This window comes from Talpa europaea, assembly GCF_964194135.1.
Source record: "Talpa europaea genome assembly, chromosome: 7".
Classification (NCBI taxonomy): Eukaryota; Metazoa; Chordata; class Mammalia; order Eulipotyphla; family Talpidae; genus Talpa; species Talpa europaea.
Genome location: NC_140074.1, coordinates 110,145,106 through 110,170,636, shown reverse-complemented (window position 1 = coordinate 110,170,636; position 25,531 = coordinate 110,145,106). Strand labels below are relative to the sequence as shown.

General features: G+C 42.7%; 1 protein-coding gene across 3 annotated transcripts; it reads right to left on the bottom strand.

The window, feature by feature from the left end:
* Positions 1 to 12,753: 12,753 nt before the first annotated feature.
* Positions 12,754 to 25,227, bottom strand: VEZF1 (vascular endothelial zinc finger 1; the record flags this gene model as incomplete). 3 transcript variants are annotated; one of them, XM_084236464.1, is made up of 6 exons in its annotated part: positions 12,754 to 13,204; positions 16,348 to 16,552; positions 17,862 to 18,063; positions 19,082 to 19,145; positions 19,897 to 20,591; positions 25,195 to 25,227. In XM_084236464.1, the coding sequence occupies 6 exons, from the start codon at positions 25,225 to 25,227 to the stop codon at positions 12,754 to 12,756; spliced, it is 1,650 nt and encodes a 549-aa protein (XP_084092590.1). The 3 variants fall into 3 exon arrangements, with proteins under 3 accessions (XP_084092590.1, XP_084092591.1, XP_084092592.1); XM_084236465.1 differs by having other exon boundaries at positions 12,754 to 13,181; positions 16,403 to 16,552; XM_084236466.1 differs by having other exon boundaries at positions 12,754 to 13,181; positions 16,403 to 16,552; positions 17,862 to 18,045.
* Positions 25,228 to 25,531: the final 304 nt, after the last annotated feature.

Genomic DNA, 25,531 nt, shown 5'->3' with positions numbered 1-25,531 from the left:
CCGATGACCTGGGTAATCCTTTCTCCATTGCCACTGATTTGACCAAGAAACTCAACAGAAACTTAAAAAAAAAAAAAAAGTCTCATTTCGGGGTTTTGAAAGATGTCATGGATAAAACATGGAAGCACTGCCCCCCAATTGAGTAAACCCCATATTGGAATAATAGCTAGATGGCTGTCTGTGAGATTGCTGATCTGACTCCCAACTGAGAAAAGGGTCCTGGGGACATTCACCCCCTTCCCAGAGTGCCAGCACCAATGCCATGCCCACAGCAGTCTGTGACCCCACCTGCCCTTGCACAGCCTTCCCTTTGTTCATCAAAGCCTCTATGTAGCAAGGGGTATTGTATCGATCACTGCAGGAGGTCCTGGAAACAGGGGTGTCTCTGTCTTAGTGAGCACCTCCCAAGGCCTGGCAGGGCCCATGAGCCAGTAAATATTTGCCAAAGGGCTGACTTCTGATAGGTGGGTGAGACATGCCTGGTTCGCCCTCACAAAACCCATGTGTCCTCCCTTCACTGGTAACAGCCGGTTTGACTCCCGCGATCCTGCCGTCCTGAGCAGAGGTTGCCCGGTTGTCAGAGGCAAGGCTGTGGGCTGGATGCGGGCATAGATAATGGATTCTGTGTAACCATTAGAATTTTTTTTTTAAGATTTATTTATGCATACAAGAGCTGGGGTACAGGCCAGAGATGTGGGGGAGGGGAGTGAGAGGATCCACCAGAGACAGAGTGGGAAACAGAACAGGCAGATTGACTGAAGTACACTGCTGAGGGGAGCAGCGGGCGAGACAGGAGAGGTCTGCTGTGCCATGTGGGTTGCTCCCTGGCCAGCCGGGGGTTAAAACTCATGCTGCAGAGGCTGCAGATTACTTCATAGTGAGGTGCTTAACCCCTTGCGCCACCAGGGAGGCCCGGGCCCATTTATTTTTTATTTCTGTATAAGCATTGGGAAAAAATATGCCAACATGTTAACAATTGTTGGGCAGGATTTTATAGATAACTTTTATTTTGTTGTCAATACTCTTTCAAACTTTCCAAATGTCCTACATTGAACATACATTGCTTTATAAACATTCATTCATAGAGGGATAGATAAATAGATTCCTGTATGTAGCCTTCAAAATCATGACTGGAAGAAGCAAAGTTAAGCTTAATTAACGTTCTGCCTTGATTGTTTAACTTAGGCTATTTTAACCCACTTCCATGACCATTTTGTTCACCTCCCTTGTATGCATCCTGAGACCCCAAAGATGAAAATATGTAGCCCTTTTTTTTCTTCCCCCACCCCAAGTCTATGGGAAAGTAGATATGGAACAAATAATAGAAGACAGAGTGTGACAATTATAAAATTAAGATGTAGGCAGATGGCTCAGGAGCTACAGAGGAGGAAGTGGTCCATTCTGTCAGGGACAGGACAGAGAAGTTCCTTTACATGCGTCAGCTTTTGAGCTGTGCCTTGAGACATGAAAATGATTTGAACGGGGGTCTGGACATGCACTTCTTGGGGCACAGCCTAAGCAGAGACATGGTGGTAGGAACGCCAAGGTAGACTTGAATGCAGGCAAATGCCTACTATGGTCAGAGCACAGGGGGATGACAACGGCTTAGTGAGGGGTAGGAAATACAGAAAGAGGAGGCTGAAAAGGTGAGGAGGGTGTAACAGTCAATGGCCTGGAACACCAAAGTAAGGTATTTGCAGTGGATGGCAAGGGGGCTTTTGGAGAAGGAATGTGTTACAGGCTCAGGCCTGTATTTCAAAACGGAATATTAACAATGTTCATTTTTATTTTCCCAACAACACCAAGAGTTGTGCTCGCTTCGGCAGCACATATACCAACAACACCAAGAGTTGAGGGAGTGAGGTCCCCTAGGCTTGTGCAGACCAGTTCCCTAAAAAAGTCAGCCTGGAGTTAAGCATTTTTCAATCCCAGCTTGGAAAAGCATATTCCTTCTTCCTACTAAAGTCCCTCTTAGCCCCCTAAATCTAATGATGTGACAAGGCTCCCAGACCTTTGTGTCAGTCAGTCCAGGGTAACAACTAAATTTCTGCTGTACTAGCTGGGTAACCTTGGGCTAGTTACTCTCTGAGAATTAGTTTCCTTATCTTTAAAATGAGGATAAGAATATTACCTTCCTCCTCCTTGGATTGAAAATAATAATAATAAATGATAAAGTTCTTTGAATATTTACAATATCTGGTTATGTTAAGTACTTTTGCACATCTCGTCTCATTTAATCTTCAAGAAAAAACTTAAGTGGGAGTTATTATCACTTCTATTTTATAGATGTGAAAACTGTGACATAGGAAGCCCCCAAAAATTGCCCAAAGTCCAACAAGCAGCAGAACCAAGATACAAACCCAGACCATGACTCCAGAGTCCACACACTTCACTATCCCACTAGAAGTGACAGCTACAATAATCATAAATGCAAATACATTATCTGACTATGTATGGGTTAACATTTACAATTAATTTAATATTAGCCCAGTAACTCCTCAATGACCCTGTGGTAGGTACTACCATTAGGCCCATTTTATAGATGATGAAACCAAACCTCAAAAAGATAAAGTAGGGGGCCTCCCTGGTGGTGCAAGGGGTTAAGCACCTCACTATGAAGCAATCCGCAGCCTCTGCAGCATGAGTTTGATCCTGGCAGGCCAGGGAGCAACCCACATGGAGAAGGAGACCTCTCCTGTCTTGCCCACTGCTTCCCTCAGCAGTGTACTTCGTTCATTCTGCCTGTTCTGTTCCCCACTCTGTTTCTGGTGAATTCTCTCACCCCCCACACCTCTGGCCTGTACCCCAGTTCTTATATGCATAAATAAATAAATCTTAAAAAAAAGATAAAGCAGGGCCTCCCTGGTGTCCCAAGGGGTTAAGCACAGCACTGTGAAGCTATTCACAGACTCTACAGCAGGGAGCTAGCCACATGGTGCAGCAGACCTCTCCTATCTCGCCCACTGTTCCCCTCAGCAGTGTATTTCAGTCAGTCTGCCTGTTCTGTTCCCCACTCTGTCTCTCTGGTAAATTCTCTTACCCCACTCCCATACCTCTGGCCTGTACCCCAGTTCTTATATACATACATATAAAAACAAATAAATAAATAAATAAATAAACAAATCTTTAAAAAATAAAAAAAATAATGTAACTTGGTCAACTTACTTCAAAGATCCAAGATAGGAACTCAGGTGGTCTGGCTGTGAGTCTGCTTCTCATCACTCGAATATACTCAATGGATGAAGCCTGTTTTACTTATTATTGTTCTTATAATACCAAGGAGGCCTATCTCAGATCAACTTAGTTCGGTTGTGCAAAACCGGTTCTTCCCAGTGATGAAGATTCATGGAGGAGGTTGGGGGTGGGGCAGGATGAATATTCCTGAGTGGGACTTGGTGAGCAGACACCACAAGTGGAGGAGCCTATGGGCCATGGTGTCCTGGGGAGGGTTCCTTCCTGCTTGGAGGAAGGGACCCTCTGTTGGGCCAGGAAATGGCCAGGGAGGAAAGGAAGTTGGCACACTACCTCACTGACCTCTGAGAGGGGTACAAGCGGGACTAGAAGAAAATACCTTATTCTTTGGCAGAAGAGCCTCCTGGGCTTATGTCATAGTCAGGACCAAGTTGGTGAGTGGAAGATCCTATGTTGGATTGAGTCATGTCTTTGAGGAAGATTTCACTTATCTGGATCTCCTTGAAAGGGAAATTGGAAATCATTACCCAAGGGGGACTGAGCCCCTCAGGCAAAAGGACCTGAGTTAAGACAGGACTGGGGGGGGCCTTCCTGGTGGCGCAAGGTGTTAAGACGCAGCCTATGAAGCTGCCCGCAGCCACTGCAGCATGAGTTCGATCCCCAGCCAGGCCAGGGAGATTCCCACATGGAGCAGCAGACCTCTCCTGACTCACCCACTGCTTCTCTCAGCAGTGTATTTCAGTCAATCTGCCTGTTCTGTTCCCCACTCTGTCTCTGGTGAATCTGAATCCTCATCCCCCCACACCTCTGGTCTGTACCCCAGTTCTTGTATACATGAATAAATAAATCTTTAAAAAAAAAAAAAAAAAAGACAGGACTGGGTTCCCAAAGTCCAGAGTTCAGCCCCAGTCCAACACTTGAACCTGATGGGCCCGCTCCCATTGGGGCAGGGGAGGCAGCCTTCCGACTTGATTCAGCTCCATTCACTAGTCAAGGAAGTGTCACATGACGGTGGCTGGTTGGAGGAGAAACACAGCTGCTATAATAGCAGAGAGGAACACCCCTTACTGCAGGGCTGGCTTACAGTACGGTTGAACTGAAATTTAAAGGAGCAGGAGGATATAGTAATTCATTTGTTTTGGACTTGTGAATTAGTCCTTCAGTAGCTTATACTTTATTATTTATCATTACTTATTTTTTATGCTTAGATTGCTCCTGATTTGGCCATTTGCAGGCACCTGTGTTATTTCAATATATTCCCATCTTCTTTGTTAGGTTCTATTCTCACTTTCTTATACAAAGAACTGTCTCCACTATCATAATAAAGATTGAATCAGACCATTGATGGATACTAAATCTATGAGAAATTTTGATGAGGAGGAGAATATTTGAAGGGTCTTAAAGTGTTTCCCCACAGACTGCACACTAGTTACAAGAAGAAGGGTAAGAGTGGTTACGCAATGGAGAAACTGGGCCTCGATCACCCTTGACTGGGTGATCTAAATGAACATCATCTATGAGATGGAGGACACTGTGTGTCTCTAGATATGACATCCTGAGGACACACTGCGTCAGCAGTATTTCAGCTGAGAATGCACAATCTCAGTTTAATCATGGGGAAACACCAGGCAAACATGATGTGAGGAAAGTTCTATGTTTTAAAATAAGGCAAGGGTCTGTAATTAAAAAAAAAAAAAGAAAACCCTCAGCTATGTAAATGTTCCAGATTTAAGGAGATTAAAGCACAAATGCAATACCTTACTCCAGTGTAGGTCTGGTGCTGGCGAAAATGTTACCCAGGACATAATTCGCTCCACTGACAAAACTGGAATATGGATGATAGGCTAGATAAAATTATTATATAAATGTAAATGTATACAAGTAACAACTGGACTGGAGTGTAAGAGCGTATCTCTATTTTTAGGAAACACATGGAGAAGTATTTAGGGGTAAGGGCCATAAGGTTGGAAAACTGAAATGACTCAGAAAAAAATAAGGGTGCCTATATGTGATTCAGCAACGGGTAAAATGTCAATGGGTGAGTCTGGGTAAAAGGTATACAGGTGTTTCTTATACCATTTTCACTTTTGCAAGGTTGACATTATTTTCATATAAAAAGTCTTTAACAAGTACTCTAGACTTACATTGTGTTTTCCCTGCCCTCGTCCTGCAATCAGCTCTTTCTTCAGTGGATCCTAGTAAGCAGGACTATCTCAACATATTAAAAGAATAGGTGGCTAAGAATGAAAAGAATTTTTAATGTATGGAACAGCATGACCCAAGGCCAAGAAGTGTGAAATATAAATGTAGACAGCCCTGCAAAACTGGATCTTCTGAAGAGTCAACTCAGCAGTGGTATCCAGGTGGAAAGACGTGCCCTCACATGGGGTCAAGACGCAGTCCCTCACAACTTCCCACAAGCCTCTCCCCACTTACCAGTGCACGTGTGATTTGGAGGCAGGATTCAAGAATTTGGCAGATTCACCGCATCCTTAGAAGGCCCCACCGCATTTGGAGGCACGTGATCTGGGAAACCATTGAACCGACGCTTACCTATTAACATAGAACGTGCAGAACTATTGGGCGTGTAGAAGTGGAGCAGCATTGGAGATGGAAACTTCAGCAGGAGTAGCAATGGTCTGGACGAACGAGCACCCTCACCAGACCAATCAGAATACTGGAGATATCAACCAATCCCGGCTCGGCAGTGCTCCAGCCGGGGCGGGGCCAGCACACCCAGAGGCGTTTGTTTGCCTGGCTTCCCAGCACCCCAGCTTTAAGTCCTGTCTACCCGGCGGGAAATTCGCGGAGAGGTGGCTGGCAAAGTAGACTAGGGCAAATGGTGGACGGAAACAAATACAGGTTAGGTTCCATAGTAGGCTGACTGACCCACGTTTGGCCCGCCCTCCGCTGGCTTCCTCTCTGAGTCCAGGACACCTTGGGGAGCAGGGGGAGTTGATGAGGGCTGACTCAGGTTCAGGAGCCAGCAGGTCTGAGAAGGAAGACAGGTTTCTCCCACATCCTGCTTGGGTAGGTGGTGGTGCTTCCTTTTCTCTGGGGAAGGAAGGAAGAGGTCAGGCCCGTGCTAGCCTTACAGCAAACTAGGAGAACTGGCAGGAGGTGAGATTCCAGAAGGAAGTTGTACAGGCGCCTTCTCTGGATATGGTACTGGTGGAGGAATGAAGCCAGATGGAAGGACTTCTCTGGAGCGGCATGCACCAAGCCCAAATAGACACATTTCAGATCCCTTTGCCAGATCTCCCAGCCTGGTGATTCTTCCCCATCAGGTCTAACCTGACCCTCCCCGCTGCAACTCTAGCCAGCTTCCATTAATTTAGCTGCTTTTCAGATGTGTCTTCTAATTTTCTCATTCCAGAATGAGGACCTGGTTCCCATGCTGTCATTCCTCAAAATCTGTTTGAGGTGAGGAAGCCAGGCATTTGGCTCTTTTGCAGGCTTTCAGAGAATGCAGTCAGGGCCTGAGTAAATATGATATTGCCATCACTGAGACAGGAATTAGTACGATGTAGTACATTTGAATTTGAGATTCCTTTCTTGGGCTCTGTGTCTAAGCACTTTACATGAGTTAGATCTTCAAAAACTTGACTAGGTTGGAAGTATTATCATCCTTAATTTACAGCTTAGGAAACTAAGGCCAGAGAGGTTACATACCTTGCCAAAGCCACACAATTCCAAGTGGCAGTCTGGATTGACACCCGGGCTTGTCAGCTACCAACCTTCTGCTTTTGATTGTTACCCTGTGTCATAGCACCTCCTCACCATCCCTTACACTGGGTCTCCCCTCCTCTGGATCCTCCGATGGTGTCCCTTATTGCTGCTGTTTTTGGCTTTTGGTTCCTTGTTGTATTTTAGGCTTCCTGAACATTGAGGCTCTCAGGGAAAGTCAGCAAAAACCACAAGCTGCCATGTCCCCCCTAATTTGGAACCAGAGATTTAGGAAAAATGGTGAAATATTTGGCAACTACAGTCAGACTGAGGCACCGGTCTCCATTCTGGCGGGGTGCTGGCTGCCTCTATGTGGGTATCTCCCAATTCCTTCTGTTATGCCAACTCCCTAAAGTTACAGGGAAAGGAGTTTCAGAGGGAGTAACATTTAAATTGGGCTTTGTGGGCTATCTAGGGGCACACAATGGAGAAAATATGTTGGCGAGCCTAGGGACCAGCATACAGAAAGGTCTATCTCCTTTCTCTTTCCCCAACTCCACCCTCACCCCCCATTCTTCCCTCTCAGAGACCCATGAGCGCCACAGAGCTTCTGGTATCGACAAAGTGACTGTGTTCCCCTTGTGCTGGACAGGGCTGTGTGCAGTCAGGGACTTGGGGTGAAACTCTGGAATTGCAGAAAGGGAACCTCAACTGGAAGTGGTCCATGGGTCGCCATCACAGAGCAGATTCCCCATCAAGCACTTGAATCGTGCCTGCTTCTTCAGCTACTAATTTTGTCCTCTTTCTGCCTAAGAAGATGATGTCTTCTTTTCTGCCCATTGACTGACACTGAAATTAGCACAGCTGGCTCAGGCTAGTCCTCTGAGTAATCATGTCCAGCCAAAGGGCAGATGCATGGTGAGAAGGAGTCAGGGTAGAAGTTATACCACAGGAACACCTTCTCCAAAATCTCTCTTCCCTACCTTGGCCTTTTCCTAACCTCAAAGACTCCATTCACTCCACACCCCCAAAGGCAAGGCTGGCTGATTTCTTTATCTCTGGCTAGTTTCCTATTAACAAAGCTAGTCTTTTTTTTTTTTTTTTTTTTTTGGACTCAATGGCAAAGGCCTTGGGGATCCAGGCTGACGCTGTAGGGACTTTAATGGCTCCCAATTGCCCCCAAGATTGACAAGGACAGCTTTCTGTCTGTCTCCAAAGCTGGCTCCCCTTTCTATGACAGCCTCTAGCATTGGAATATCTGCTCTCAGCCTTGGACCTGGGCACTGCCAGACAGAGCTGCTAGACCAGGCACTGGAAGGACATGTCCTTTCCGTTCCCTTTGGTCTCCTCGTCCTCTCCAGCTGCCTTGCCAAAGGAATAACTCACTGGCAGAACAGAATGTTGTCCTCAAATGTCCATCTTTAGCCTAGTAGTTCTTGCTCCAGGCTTTTTATAGATGTGTTGAGGGGAAAAGTGGCATTCAGGTAACAGGGCTGATGCAGCCAAATGCAGGTGGACCTCACTTTCAGAAAACTCCATGATCAATGTGAATTCTTCCTGCATAGCTGTTAGCACACATCAGAAAGGATTCACACCAATAAGAGTAGTGATTTTAAGTTCTCATTTAGGGATTAGGAGTTATATGTTAAAGAAATCAAGGATTTAGAAAATTTTTTTTAAATTCAGTCATTAGCAATAGGACAATTCATTCAAAGTAGGAAAATTCATTCCCTTCCATGACAGGAGTTTTTTAAAGGTGGAGATCTGGGTTAAATGCCTATCTTGGGAAGGGGAAAGGCAGACCTGATGGAGAGATCCCATGGAGAGGGCTAGATCACACATAGATCTGTGGAAACTCAATCAGCCTTAAATTGCCCAAAGGTGGGCAGCCAAGAGAAGCTGCAGTCCAGATCAATGCTCAAATTCTGTATTCGCCCTGAATGCTTATACGCTGACCTGCCTGCTCTCCTATTTTTATAAGACAAGGAGGGATTATCCAGTAATCTGCCAGGGTCAGACCAGCTGTGGGGATCTGTAGGCCCAAATAGGGACAACTGACTCTTTAAGGAGGAAATGGGAAGAATGCAGGACAGAGAGCCAGATTCATCAGGTGAGGAAGGGGGGGAAGTGATTAGATCCCATGAGCACACTGGACTGTCTTTTAGTACAAAGATACTTGAGAATACTGTAGGGAAAGACTCTATCATACCCTCCACATTTCAAAGCCAAATCTCTGCAGAGAGGTACAAATTGCAGGACCCCTTGAGAATAGAGACCTGGACAAGAGGATTGGAAAGATTATGTAGCAATTTAATGAATTAACACTTCCTGCTCCCAGACAAAAGCAACACAAGAACATTTTTCCTCCCTTTGCACTGAATCAATGAGAATCAGAGTACGTTTGGAAATCCTCAGTTCTATAGAACACAGGTCTCCAAAAGTCTTTTCATTATAGGAAGTGTCAGATTCATCTTGATTTGCTACCTGGTGACACTGTCACTTGGTTACTTGTCAAATCTCTCTTAACCACCTCCCTAGAGACAACCATGTCTAAATTGGCTTTACATGTTCTGTAGTGCCCAACAGTGCCTGGCATGTTGTTGGCTCTGCAGGTATCTGGTGAAACTAATTGAACACAAATGGGAAGGGGATCCGGCTTAAAACCATTTTTAAGAAACTGAATCCCAGAGCATGAGAAGAAATGTTTTAAACCTATCTTCTTTTTGGGGTAGGACAGGGGCCCCAAGGTTTGGCTTCCTGGGTTTACTCAGCTGCCAGGGGTGCTTTACCTTCTACAGCCCGGTGCATTTCCACTTTTACTCCTCCCTCAATACCATCCTGACGTGGGTCCCTCCCTCTTTCTAGCCCAATACTAAGATGTGAAATCTATCATCATAGTGAACTGGTGAAGCTACTGAGGTAGTAAGCAATCCATCATAACATTTGTGACTGGTTAACTTTAATTTGTCAAAATAAATCTGCAGTATTTTGCATGTTAGTAATACAGTGCTGGTATTGACAGGAAAAATCATCATCTGCTTACATAGAAACCTTCATTTAGGAGCACACCTTAGGAGGGAAATGGATACACAATAAAAGGCAAGTGCAGGCCAAGCAATGAGCCCTAGAGCATAACAGGCTGGATGTCAGATTTGAGGATTATCTAATACAACTGTTTAGCTGCCAATCTGATAAAGGGGAATCTCTCAAACAGGTTACAACCAGAAGGGAAAAACATACTCTGCTTTTTCGTAGAGCTGTGGCCGTTGTGCCTTCAACACTTGGTTGAATCAGTTCATTGGCATCAAAACTCAATTCCAGTTCCACAACACAGGAGAATTTCACCAGATCCTATCTGCCCACTCCTTGCCCCTTTCAGCGGCCTGCTGCCACCCCCATCCTGCCATCGACTCTCTCCCTCCCGAAAGAAGACACGACGTGGCTTTATTATTGCAGACAAGCTTCTTATGTGAATAAAGAATGCATACAAAATAGCATTTTAACTGAAGTCATACAATGAAGTCTCACTCCTGTTTATTATACAATGAATTGATAAAAGAATCATTTCTAGTATATATCTGTTTCCTTTTAAAGAACTAATACTCTTGGGGTTCTGACGCTCATACTCTAGCCTGGGGGTAGGATCTACACCTGCCCCCACTGAAGATTGCTCCTTGGGCCACTGTGGAGGAATTCAGGCTGGCTGAATCATGGAGGATCATGACTGCCAGCCCAGCCAAGAGATGACAGGTCCCAGCAGGCAGCACCCGGACCAGGTCCTGGTGCTGCCTGCCAGGAAATGTGGACTTCCTCTAAATGTGGCCACTACCCACTCAATCCATGCCTCAGCAGGGCCACGCATAGATGGGTCTTCCCTACACAAGTCTTTCTAGTAGTCCACACATAATGCTCTACATATTAAAAACAAATTATCTTTGTACTGTGGATAAGAACAGTTGTAACAAAGTCATAGCTACATATTTTTCTCTACATTTTGTTTATTGAGACAAACTAATTAAAAGGCACAAACATAGGGCATGTTTACATGGACATTATAACAAACATATACATTAAAAGTGTAGGAATGTGTTGCCTTCCTGCTAAACAGAAAGATCCTAAGCTTTTATATATACAAAAGTTGTACAATTTAATGTCCTAAAGTACAAAAGATCATTTATAAAATTATTTTACACTAAGTACTATTTATTTCATTTTTTACTATGTAGTTTAACCCCCTAGAACTGTTTGTATAATGACACACAGATACCTGTCCCTGATGTAGGAAGTCTGCTCAGATGCAAGGTATTTCGATGTTTGAACTGACACAGTGGGGTATAAACGGAAGTCATCCAGTTTGATAGTCAGTCCTGCAAACATTCTGCAAGATCAACACAACTTATTTCTATTTCACTTAACTGCAAGATTAAAAAAGGAAAAATAAATCCAAAACATATTGCAACTTAAAAAAAAAAAATCACAGCGTCTTGGTTTTAGTAAGTTTTTTTTTTAAAACACAATGCTTAAAAACATTAATGTGTGGCATGATGTAGAGTATCTGTTTCCCTAGGTTTTGGTTTCTACTTTATGTACAGAGATAAAACATCCCACTAAGAAATAAAAAGCACATGTCTTAACGTGCACAATCATTGCTGGGTTTCTACAGGGAATGCAGACAGCTGTCTCCCTGAAAACACCACAAAGCTGATATAAGTGTTTCCTCAAAGAAAAAGAAAAGTGATGTCCGTATTTACAAAGTTGAACAAATCTGCACAATACTTGATTAAGAAACGGAAGGAGAAATTAAAAAAAGTACTCTGCTTGTTCTGAAGGGGTATACTACCTAGTTAGTGGTTAGAATAAAAACTGTATACAATTTAATATAAGACATAAACTCTAGTGAGCAACTAACACATCTGTCCCTGTTGTAATATCAACAGGCTTTGATTGGGAGAGAGAGGGGCATAGTACATCCCAGTGCCTCCAGCGTCTTCCAATTTAAAGTAATGTATTTTAACTCTTCCAAAGGATTCCTTGGATCCTGAATAGGAGTCCTAGCAGCCTCCATTTGTTAGGAGTCTGCTTGTCCGCACTCTTGACTTCTCCTCTGTCAATTGCGGCCTTTTCTTATCAAAACACAATTTATATTTTGGTTGTTTTTTTTTTTTAATTTTTTAAAAAAGTCAACTACAATGCTATATTCCATCAGGATTAATATGCTGAGCAATATTTACATCTCCAAATATCAGGTCACAATCCCTCTTATATGTTGAAGTTAGAATGATAAATTATCATATGCTTTGCATATCAGAGCTGGTATCACCTTTCCCATAGGGAATGCTGCCTGAAATTAACATATTCCCAAAGGTAAAATGCATATTCTCTGAAATGCATTTTATTATGACAATGCATGTATTTACTCATAAAAACAATAAACACAGACAATTCTACACTAGCTCTCAATCCATGGATTTAGAACTTCAGGTAAAATCAGTCATCCACCTTGTATAGGGAGAAGAGTTCTGCTAGTGTTTAGAATAAAATGATTTAATGGAATTAGAAATAGTAATGCTGTTTTTTAATTTTAAATAAATGGGTTTTGCTTTTTGTATGATTGGTTTTAATTCTGGCATTTCATATCTTGCCAACAACTATCCTGTTTAAGCAATGCTGTCAGCTAAAAGGAATTTCTGATTAAACTAAAGTGGTCCAGTGATAAGTTACTTACACCCCCTACTTTGAACAATCCCAGCCAAATTGGAGAAAATGCTACTACACTATTATTAACTAATGTAATAAAATCTCCCAATGTCATGGTTTACTTTTTGCTTTAATAAACTAAAAGTAAGTTGCTGGTAAATATTTACTTTAACCCATATTTTGATTTTATAACACTGTTTACCAAGGTGGTGATGTAGGCAGAGCTTGGGGTAAGAAAGGCATGCTCTCTACAGGCCTCATTGCTATATTGAGAGGGGCAGCTAACGTCATAGGTGTGGGCAAGTTCATTGGAGACGTGATGGTGACAGGGTGAGCTATATTCACTGGAGCGGTGACCGGAGTGGGGAGGTTGACCGGGGTCGTGAGTGTTAAAGGGGAGGTCATGGATAACGGACTGGTTATAGTTACTGGATGCCCTATGTTCATTGGGCTGGTTATGTTAACTGCACTTGAAACATTTACTGGGCTTCTCATGCTCATTGCAGCTGCCACTGTGACTGGGTTTGACATAGTCCCAGATGACACAGAGGATGTTATATTGAATGGAGTAGTGAGAGTCACAGGTGTCGTAGCAGCCGTGGAAGTTTGGCACAGGTTAGCAGCTTCTAAAATAAGAAGACAAAAGGACCTTTAGACTCTCAAAACAGTGAACAAAATTCATAATTTCTGAACCGATTTCTTTTAATTAAAAAAGACAAACATTTAAGAATTAAACTAGTTTCCTACTAAGTGATCAAAAGGAAAGGAGGATCCTTCTGAATATAAGGCTGGGGATACACATCTCTTTTCTGATGCTAAACCTCCTTGCAAGGACTTAGACAACTCGGTTAGCCTTGGTATTTTTGGTTTCAGGTTTAGATTTACTTACCTGCCTCACAGTGATGCTGGGAAGATCAATTAATTTCTGCAAGGCACTCTGGGGGGCAGAGATATCAAGCAGGGCTAAGTATTCTATCATTTCATGCAGTTCCTTCTGGGTTCTAAAGACTTTCCTGGGAAGAGCCAACCATGGGTAGGCCAGGTGAAAAGAACTTGTTTACAAAGAGCTAGACTGATGGTTATACAATAACAGATATCAGAAAAATCTTCTCTTAAGTCACAGTGTAACTAGCAGAGAGGGAGGGAGAAGGAGAAGTGGGGAGTGAGAAAGGGAAAGAAAGAGGGAGGAAGGGGGAAGCCAGGAGAGAGGGAAGGAGAGGGAGGAAGATCTTGAATCCTATATACTCTAAAGTCTCGGAAGTGAAGCCACATTCTGTTAAGGTTTTAAAAATTCGTAAGTAAGGATAGCTAAACAAGAACTTTTAACTTTTACTTCAGTGTTAGAACAACTGTTCTAGCTAAATAATCCTGTAGGTTCTGGTTATGTTTCTTTTTGCTACGTTAAGAAAGAAAAACTAGGCCTCAGTAGGTTTTTATTTTCCTTCCCATTCCCATTCCCCTTCTATTTCTAATGCTAACAGTCACATACTTCATGACTAGTACTATACTTTATGACAGACCACATCAAGGATGACATACCCAGGCAAGGAGACCTGGCAACAACCTGCGACCTGGGGAAGTGTGGTCCCTAGGCCTGCCCCTCAACAAAATTCAGCACTACTTATGGGTGTGTCAGAAAATAGCAATAAGATGGATGTGTGGACTGACTGTGACTTGGCTGTCAAAATGGAGAAATGAATTTGAGACTAAAGACAGAGGGCTGCAGGCCTTCCATACATGGGTCATATCAGCTTAGGTGGACCCCTGAGTCAATAAGCAGTTCTTCCTTAATCAATATAATGTAAGTTGGGCTTACTCCATACTCCCTATCAGGGATTCCCAAACCTGGCTGAGGATCAAAATCATCTGTCTAGGGAGCATTTAGGAAAAAAATGGTTTCCTAGGAAATTCAATAGTGAGATTTAGATGGAACCTGGGAAACCTGAGCTCATAAAAAGTTCCCTCAATAATGATCTCCCTGTCATCCAGGTGTGGGAACTTATACAACCTTACTTAGGCCCAATATTTAAATGAGACAATGCTAATTCAAGTTTAGTTTTCCAGGTCAGCAGGGTCCTCTCCCCCAAAATGTGACATTTACTAAGATGAACACAGAAGTTTCAAACATCAGTGTTCATATCCAGAGAGATTCATGATACAAATGGTAATACAATAGCATTTTGTTTTATGGAGATCAGAAGATGAGTTAAACAATTGAGTCTTACTGTGCAAGCAAACTGAAATACAATACCAAATAGAACAGTGCAGAAAGAAAGAGAATGGAAGAGAAAACCAATTCACTTTTGAGGTTAGCAACTTCACTTAACATTGCTCAGGATATGCTCATCCTGTTTTCACTTTCCATGCACCATCTCCCTACCTCCCCCTCCTACATTTTCTTTTTAAATCTAACAGTCCTTTTATTGTAATTTAAAAACTTCTCCTTTAAAGTAAAACTCTCTTCATAATCTATATGCTTACAACCCACTATGCAGTTATCACAGCAAACAGACATAAACAGACATATGTACAATTTTCCACCCCTATCCCCTTTCTCCACCCTTTCTCATACCAAAAAACATTTTATCAAGATAACGGCAAACCTTCATTTGAAGTTAGGAACAAGCATAAGCACCTGAGGAAGAGTGGAAAGTCTATCTGGACTGCCGACTTCTTTTCCTCCACTGATAGATGATGTATGAAAAAGGATGCTATTTCTTTTATCTTTATAAAGTTTACAGGAGGTTGAGAAGGGAATAGGTATCTACACTGTATAACAGGTCTCTTCCAAAGGATGGAAGAAACTACAGAGAAAAGGAATTACAGAGGTGCCTATTCACAGAAAATTCCTAATGAATTAAAAAAAAAAAAAAAAAAAAAGGAGTGGCACGGGCAGGAGAGAAAAGAAGAAATTTAGGAATCTACCCTATGGCTGATTGTATACTGACAAAATGATTTATTTTAAATGGCTGTACAATAAACAGTTCAGAAGTCAAAGCTATAACTAGTAAGCTGAAAAGTTGTGTTGAAAACTGATGCTCTAATTGGTTCTTTGTAAAATTTACAGGAGAGAAAACAAAAGCATTCTTAATTTTACTGAAAATTATAGTAATGTCTCTAGCAACTGAAGTACATACTTGTTAAGCTAATTCCATCTCCAGTGACAGACTATATGAGATTTGGGGTGAGATCAAGAGAAATGACATCAGTACAATTCAGCAGATCCTCAGAAACTTTTTCATAATTTTGATGAAGGAAAAAAAAACAATCCAGTTCAACACTGAATAAGACATTCCAGGACCTGCTTTCAGTAAATGCTTATTTCTAAGAAGCTACTGACAATGTTAAATGAGGAATTATGCAGTCTGAAGCATGTAATAAATAATACAATGCAGAAAGAACACTACAGGGCAGAAAACAGCACAGTTGTAAGAAAATGAACTAACGTACACATAAGGATATTTCATCCATTTTTAGAAATGGGAGTATTTTTGGGGGAAAAAAGAAAGGACTCTTAATGCATGGAGGACAAAATAAAAATGGAAATCTGAGCAAAAATAGTAGAGGACCAAACCTGGCTACAAATTTGTTTAAGGAGGGGAAAAAAAAAAAAAAAAAAAAGGAAAGAAACCCAAAGAACATGATAAGCAGTACTGAGAATTTCATTTCCTCATTTAAAAAACTTACCTGAAAGCTTGGAAGGTTTGAGTCGCCAATAACTTTACTAGCCATTTCCCAGCACACAGTGTTTCCATAAAGCAAGACACCCTTCTTGATTTGGTCACTTGGTACATGAAACGAAAACATTTCTCTAACTGTACTTTGAGTACTGGAAGCCTCATCTTACCTTTCTTTCTTGCTTTGACAGCTTCTTCCCACAGTCTCAATGTCTCTACCTGCTTCCCTGGCCAGCTTGTCACATGCTGCTGCTGTTGCGGCTGCTGCTGTTGCTGCTGCTGCTGCTGCTTCTGGTTGCTGGTCTCTTCACTCATGCATGCTACTCCAAAGGCAAACCATAAAAACTGTATTTACCTTGGAAAAATGTGGCCATTTTTTCAAAATCCAAACCTCAGATACTCTGACTCCTCTTGCCTCAATGATCTTTTATCATCAACCTGATTGCTTTTACTATAGTATACCGTTTTTACTGCTTGTGTCTATGTTGGTTAAAATAGAGAAATTAATTTAAAAACTCTAGAAAGGGCCTCCCCAGTGGCGCAGCGGTTGAACGCTGGGTTGCGAAGCTGCCCGCGGCCTCTGCGGCGCCGGTTCGATCCCCGGCTGCTCCCCGGCCACCGGAGGAGGGTCCCACATGGTGCGCAGACCTCTCCTGCCGCCCACTGCTCCCCTCAGCAGTGTACTTCGGTCCTTCTGCCTGCTCTGCTCCCTGCTCTGGCTCTGGTGAGTTCTCTCACCCTCCTGCGTTTCTGACTGTACCCAGTGCATGTATAAACAAAAACAAAACAAACAAACAAATAAAAATAAAACATGCCTCTATAAAAAATAAATAAATAAAACTCTAGAAAGTAGAGAAAGCCAATAAAAAAGAAAATAATTCTCCATTAATAACATTATAGAAACAAGAACAGATTAAAACCACATTAAGCGTTCTTTCTCAGTCTCTTCTGGCCACCTATTTTTTGAGAATTTTATATTCCCTGTGCATAAAACACATATTTAATTAAATACAGAACTAGGAAAACACTTTCTTCTAGTGGATAGGGCAACCTTAAAGAAAAAAGTCTGAGTAAATGCAAGTATTTAATTTTATTCACAAGTCCCTAGAAAATACTAATTGAACTCTAAATTTAAGGATTTGTGTTTGAAAAGTAAACATTAACACTGCTTTCGCCTTTAAGGCTATTAAGGACATGTTATTCATACTATCAGGAATTAGAAAACACTGATACTTGAGAATCTTCCTAACATTAAGTTAAAAAATTAAATTTGCTTGGCATAAAATAGGAATTCCTAGTGTGGTTTCTGTTACTAGAAATTTTTTATCAAAACTAACAAAGAAGGGACATATTTAAAAATAGCTGCAGGGAAATTCTGCTCTTCTTACAGAATTTAAAGCAAAATCAGTAAAGAGCTTATCAATGTTGCGTACGTGTATCTCAAGTTTATTTTAAACGCTAATATATGCTCTCCATAGATGCATGTCTGCACACTTCAGTAACAGGAGACATGTAAGATGAACATTAACATAGTCCTGAGAGCAGAGAAAAATACCTTCAATGCATGACAACAACATCTAGGTTTCATCAACCTGAAATGCAAAAGAAATAGTTTGAAGCATCACCTACTTTTACTGATGCCTTGTTTACATGTATTACAGTTGATACTTTGGCTCTGCCCATGTGTCTTTAAGTGGCTGGTGATGTATGCTGCACTCAGGAGCTTCCCACAGATGTTACATGATACCTTGCCTTCGTGGCGCACCATGTGTGTCCGCAGTCTGTCTTTGGTGGCAAAGGCAGCAGTGCACGTCTGCATGAGGGAGGAAAACTTTTTTTAAATATAGACTATCCTGTTCTACTCATTTTAAAGTACGTTATATTCTAGCCATTACCCTACCCGTGTCATCAAGAAGACAGAGTACACAGAATTTTAATTGCATGTGTTATTTAGAATCATAATATAAAAAAACACTAGGTGAACTGTAGACCCTTGCATTTTGGGGGAAGAAAAAAAAATCAAAATAGAGTTCTGAAAAGATAGTTTAGAGACAGTTAAACCTGGATTTAAATTCAGCCCCCAACTCATTAAATCATTTAACCATAAGCAAGTTAATCTCTGAATGTTTCTTCATCTGTAAAATGAGAATAATACCTACCTCACAAAATTACTGATGGATACAAGTCTGGCTCAAGGCCTTGCACTCAAATAACACTAGTTTCCTCCCTTCAACTTGATTTTTCTTAGAATTCAAATCATTTACTTAATAAAATTAGTCATTAACAAATTTAACTGAAAGGAGAACAAAAAGAGTTCCAGCAACAAACTAGAATTACTGATGCCTAAAGTAGCTGTTTAAGTTAGCAAGATTTTTAACCTTTTCATTATCACAACTTATGTCCAAAAAAATCAGTAACATGAATAGATTTCCAATTAGTAAATACTCTAATTTGGCAATATAGCAGATAAAAATCCAGTAAGTGACAACACTTGGAAGAAAATTCTTATTTTGTTCTAGAATAATTTAAACCACCTCAACTATGAACCCCCAAATTAACTTAGAGCACTTTATTTATTCATTTCAAATACACTACAACTTTGTAAGACTGTAATTTTTTTTCTTATAACAATGCTACTGTCCAAGGAAAAGGAAAAGCAGCTTCACAAAAGTAAGACATTTACACTTTTAAATAATCTTGCCTCACAGAAAGATGCAATTTATATTTTATAAAACTAGAATTCAATGGACCACATTTATTCAAGTTAGTGATTTTAAAACTATTCAAAAATGGTGCGATATGACTGGCTAAGACCTGAATAATGTGCATTAAGTCATTTTAACTCTTACTTGGCATTTGAAGGGTCTTTCTGTTGAATGGACATGTTTTACGTGACAGCTTAAGTGGTCAGGCCTGTGAAAAGAGTTTTAACAGAAGATGTAATGGAACAGACATAGAGAAATGCTATTTACTGTGATGTTTACATGCATGGCAGACTTGGGGGTGCATTTTAAAGTTAGCAAAATCACATACTCCCATCCTCCCAGTGCAAGCCTCCTTACCTTTCTTACCATAAATAAAAGTATTAGTCCTTGACCTGTTAATTTTCTCTCCTAGTCAACATCAAATCACATTAGGTCTTGATTCTTTACAATTACAAAATACCCAGACTTTTAGTCCTAACACTTGCCAGAAACAGCTACTACTGTATGAACTTTAAAAGCCTTTAAAAATGAAAATTAGTAAAATGTTAGTAACCACAGAAATATGGAAAAATACTCTTAAAGGTTAAGAATATACAAAATCATTTCAACTTCCTGAAAATAAATTTCTTTGATTTGCACAGACAGTGAACCTCAGAGCAGGTCACCTAACTGAACTGGAAGCCCGTGGTTTTGCAGCGTTAAGTATGGATGTGCCAAATGAAGGCCTGAGATCACCAAGGTACTTCTTAAGTGAAATAAGTTAATCGCTATGTCACCATTTGTCAACACCACCAAACTGGAATTAGATTTGGATGTGTGCTACTTTATCTAGCACTAATCTCCTCTAATAACAGGCCTGTCCACATCTATTTCACAAACCTTCTAGATCACACAGAGACAAAACTGTAAGTTCACTGATACCATAATGAAAATAAAAAAGCCAAAGCAAAATGCAGTACCTCGAGAAGCCTTTCCCACAAACACTGCAAGTATAAGGTTTGGTGATGCCTCCTTCATGAGACCTCACATGGTAAGTCATCCGGTCCTTCCTCTTGAAGCGCTGATTACAAATAGGACACTCAAAGGGCTTTTCGTCCGAATGGGAGAGCTTGTGCCGGTTGAGATGATACACATCTCGGAAGGCCTTCCCACACATCTCACAAGCATGGTTCTTCTTGACAGGCTTACTGGGTTTCTTGACAGACTGGGTCACGGGCATAGCTGTGGTACTGGCACTGCTGCTGGGGTTGGTGCCCGAGGAAGATGTAGTGACTGTTGACAAGATGCCTGCAATGGTTGAGACCAACGAAGTTCGGCTGCTGTCCCCAGCGATGGTGGAGATAAGGGGAACCACCGTGGTGGGGGTTTTCTTTGGCCGGGACACCAACTTGATCCCTGTGTGGCAGGACTCGTGGCGCCTCAGGTGATAGCTGTCCCTGAAAGCTTTACTGCAGTAAGTGCACACAAATGAAGTTTTGGGTTTTTCTTTTTTAATCCCAATGGCATCCTTTAATGTTTCTGGCGCAGCCTGAGGTTTCTGAGTTATTGGTATTGGAAGCAATGGTTTCTGATCAGGGGGCTCCACAGCAGAGCTCAGGAGGGGCAGCAAGCTGTTCTGTGCTGCCTGCTGTTGGTGATGGGAGGCTTCATGGGCCTAAAACCAAACATTTACACTTCAGAAACTCAGCCTCTCACAATGACCTTCAAAATTCAACATGCTCCAGACAACGAAGACCAGAAAAATAAGTCGAAGAGCCTGTAAACTACTCTCAACAGCAGAGATCCAGAAACTACCTAGTTAATCTGAGTTCCCAATATAAAGCATTTAAAATCACTGTGCAGACAGAAAACTTCTGCAACTAAGTTGCTCATGATGTTCTTGCTTTCAAACAGCTGACTAAACTACACCTAGTTCATAAAGATTAGTGTAAGGACATACCAAGTGAAGAAATCACTTTGCATTAGTCTGTCAGTGCTGAAACCAAGTTTAAATAACTTGTCAAAAAAAATTACACTCCAGACTTAAGTATTTAACAGCACCTTACTGTAGTAATGTACAAGCCACACGTTTACACACCTATATACATGGAACTATCTACTTGACTACTATCTAGGAAAAGGCATTATGTCTTCCTTTCCATCAGAAAACTCTTAGTGACTGAGGAAGGAGAGGGTTGCTAAGTGATAAAAGGAATCGAGTTCTCTAGAATACATATGCTAATTGTTAAGTTTACTTTTAAAGTTTTCATTTAGCTTCACTGAAAGATTTGGTTGAAATGAAACCTGCTATTAATCAACCTGGAAGGCATCTGTGAAGGTAGCCCAAGGCAAAACACCTGTCAGTTGTTTCTCAGTTCATTAAATCTTACACTAGACATCTGCATTCTTTAGCAACACTAGTAGTTCAAACTCCAAGCGCTAAGAGACAGACTACTAAGAAAAAACAAACTATAAATAATTAAAATTCCTTTCATTTTCATCTTCTTCCAGCAGTCGTAGGTTTCGTTAAAATATTAGACATGCTGTTATAATGTGCTTCTCCAGTCCAAAATGGGGGCTGGACCCTGGAATTTTCTTTAGCTGCACTGTAACTAAAACTTCATCCCAGATCAGTTTCTTGGTATTTATGTGTAGTTACTCTCTTCGTTTTGAATCTTTCAAAATTCTCCATACCTCCATAGTGATAAATATTTAGGAAATGATGGGAAAAATTCCTGAAATAGTTCTTCCTAATATGTTTTATTATGGAAACTCTTGATAGCACCCAAGCCCCTAGGCTTGAGTTTCGTAATCCTAAAAGGATACACATGCATCCAAAGGTAAGAGCTCCAAATATGTTAAGCATACAATGTCTTAGAAGGTGTCCATTCCATTACCTAAGACACTATAATCACAAGTCCTATAGTTAATTGAGGAAAACAAAAAAACTAAGGAAACACACAGTCACACAGAGCTCCTCCCCTGACAAATAAAAATATTTATAATACATTGTTCTGTGTTTACTTGATAGCAGCACAAGAGCTGAGCCTGGATCCAGTCTCCCCCAATCATTAAAAGGTGAGATGTCCAGAATTCAATTTAATTATTTTCACTGACTCTCCCTTTTGAGTCCTCCAAGTACTCAGAAGTTATGCGCTTACTTATGAGCATCCTGTGGACTTAGAGTTCATACTGAATTACAGCCCACCTCTGAATCAATTTATGGAGCTCCCGTCCATGTGCCTACCCATGTAATATTAATAGAAACTTCACAGATTCAAATTAATCTCCTCCCTTTTTCAACATGGCTGTAGGTAAGTTTCCATACAGTATACAAATGGTTAATAGCTGAAGATAGCTCAAGATAATACAATTTCAAAGGCTAACAGATCAGGTAATAGGGAATGCAAATCTTCTGGACAAAGTTCAGACTTATATCATTTAGAGGCATTTTTCAATTCTAAACAACCATTAGTTCGATGGAGTACTAAAAGCACTTACTGCCATTTTACCAATTGAGATGTCTGTGGCAACATAAAGTATTTTTACAGCACTGCTGAAGCTCACTCTCACACGAGGGTCACACCAGGTCCCTGCTTCTTGGGTGCAAATGCTGTAGAATGCCTGGACCACTACAGGAATCTCTAAGAATTCTTAGGATCCCCACACTTCTACATGAAGCCTTCTAAGAGGGGAACTGGGTTTCCTCAACTTGTTCTCTGGGGGAGAGACAGAATAAAATAACAACCACAGCCAGCCTGTGATTAAGTGATTAAAAAACAACAACTTCTGGGAAGACTTTCATTTGACTAGCGTCATCAAACCAAAGTTTTATCTCCCACCTCTTTCAACTACAAGGCTTTATAATCCCTACCGAGCTGTTCCTTTTTCTGGGCCGGCAAAAAACAAAACAGAATTGTAATTTCATCACCCAGGGTGGCAGGAATGGCACCATGAAATCTCCAGTGCCAGAGGGTAGAAGATTTTGTACTGAAACAAATTAGCATCAGTGAGTCATATCTTGAACGTCCTGTTAGGAGAATCATTCATCAAACATTTTAATAGCTATGGCTTTCACTTTCCACCAGGTTATCTGAAAGCAAGCAAGTATTAAGTTGTTTTAAAATACAAATTCAATATAAATTCAGTGGGTTGGTCCAGAAAAGAAACAGAGAGATTTGACTCTCCATTTCCCTAGTGAAAAATTACTTAGAATTGGAACTCAATGAGTCTATTCATACCTTTCCATAGAAAAGACTGAAATATTCTCTTTACCCATTCAACTGTCCTCGGCTCTACATTATAAGTTTTCCAACAATTTTCACAGCACACATTGCCAAGCCCAGGATCAAATATTAGCTTTCACACTTCTCCATCAGGTGGAAAAAAAGATTTTAATAGCTGAAAAAAATTAAATAATATAAATCTAATTAAAAAGTTGACCAATAAAAGCTTGGTATTTGCTTTATCCAGGGAAGGAATAAAAGTACCCCCAAAAGGCTTTTCAACTTCCAAGAACAAGTTATGGGTTCTTCCTTCACATAAAGCATTCTCATTTTTTTTTTTCGATCTCTATTACATTCATAGAGAGCAGATTTAGTATGGTAAATGTAAATCACTCATCATGTGAAAAGCCCATTAATCCCACATTCTAAAATGACTATTTGAAAGCTTTTTCGAGAGAAGACATTTGCCACCTTTGGCATCAACCTGGATGCCAGTTAGTTATCTTTCATTCCTTTTCCAAAGCACTTTTAAATTGGCTTATCACATTATTATCAAAACAGATAAAACGATACTCAAGTAGAATGCGTAAAAGGGGGGTAAGTCTAACTTATCTTCAATTTTAAGATGCTGGAAATGTACTTCAACAATTACTTAAAATCAAATTACTCACATTTGAAAAGATATAGCCTTAAAAACAATAAACCAGCTCTACACAATAGGGAATGTTTGAATTATCCAATTCCCTGTATTAATTCCACTGGGATGGGTCCTGTGGTAGGAAGGATTTTTTGAAAATTCTGCATCCGTTCCTTGTTAGTTCCAAAAGGTCTCAAGCGCCCAAGCTACGCGTTTGGGATTTCACTAAGTTATTCAAAGAAGGAAAAATAACTCACAGAGGCGGGAAGAAAGCACTTTAAGTGACGAGCTTCCTAACCTCCTCCAGTTCCGAAGTTTCCCGGTGAGCTCATCACTACTGCCCACTAAGTGCTTCGTTTGCAAATAGAAACGAAGCCGGAAAAAAAGTTCCAGCAGACGACTTTCAATTAGGGGTCACCCACCTAAAGTGGGTGGTCAAAAGGGTTGCCAACGTCCTGGCTAGAGTCCCTTCCAAGTTTCTTGCAGAAAGTGAAGATCAACACCCCAACGAATGACTCATCTGGGGGCTTTGTAAGCAGACTTTGTTTGCTCTCCACGCGCCCTCTCCCCCCTCGGAGGAAGCGCTCGCGGCGGGACGAGGGAAAAGCGCCCGGGGAGAAGGCTGGGCCTCGGAGTCCCGGCCCCCGCCGCTCCCCCGCCCGGCGGGCCGGGGGATTCCCCGCCTGGAAGGGAGCGCGGAGAGCTGGACAGAGGGCGAGGGTGTCAGCTGCCAGGGCTCGGCAGAAGCTTGGGAGAGAAAAAATGTAAACGCAGTGAAAAAGTTTGGGGAGGGGACCCACGCTCGCGGCAACCGCCCCCCCCCAGCGTGTAAACACGGGGGGCCGGCGGGAAGGGGGAGTGGCGGGGAACCCAGGAACACCCGCTATTCGCGGGGCCGGGGGTGCCAGAAAGTCAACACACACACACACAAAAAGAGGGATGAAAAGGCAGGAGCGCGAGCGCGAGGTGGATTGCGGGGGGATGACTCCAAGTGGGGCCAGGGAACCCCCTCACCCCCGATGCGGGTCCGGGCCCGGAGCGCCGCGGCCAGGCGGCCCGCGCACCCCGCGGCCGGCGCCCTCCTTTCTCCGGGCGCGGGTGGTGACAGCGACCGGCCTCCTCCCTTCCCCTTCGGGGCGGGCGCGAAGGGTGTGTGCGTGTGCGTGTGTGTGCCAGGGGGGGCCCGGGGTTCACCCCGAGGCCTGCTCTCTCCCCCGCACCCCGTGAGGCCGCCTCCTTTCACCTCAGCAGCCCTGCTCCGCCGGGGCGGGCGGGCGGAAAAACAAAGGGGGATTAAGGCCGGGCCGGAGAGCGGAGCCGGGAGGGAGGGAGGAGGAGCGCCCGCCCGCCCGCCCGCCAGCCCGGGGCCCGGCCCCCCTGTCCCCCCCGTGCCCCCCCGGGGGGGCCCCCAGTACCTGGAACAGGAACGCGGTCCAGTTGGCCTCCATGGCTGCGGCGGCCGACCCCCCTCCTCCCCACTCCCCCCGCTCGGGGAGCCTCCTCAGCCGGAGGAGGCGACAACAAAGCGGCGGCGGCGGCGGCGGCAGCGGCAGCGGCGGCTCCTCAACATGGCAGCGCCGAGCGCGGCCACTTCCGGTAACCTCCGGGACGCACCACCGCGGCGGCGAGCGCGGGCGGGGGGGGAGCCCCGACCCGGCCGCCGCCGCCCCCAGTAGCCCGGACCCCTTCTGGGCGTCCCCGCGGCCGGCTCGCCGCCTCCGAGCTCAGCCAGTGCCCGCCGGCGGTGGGGTC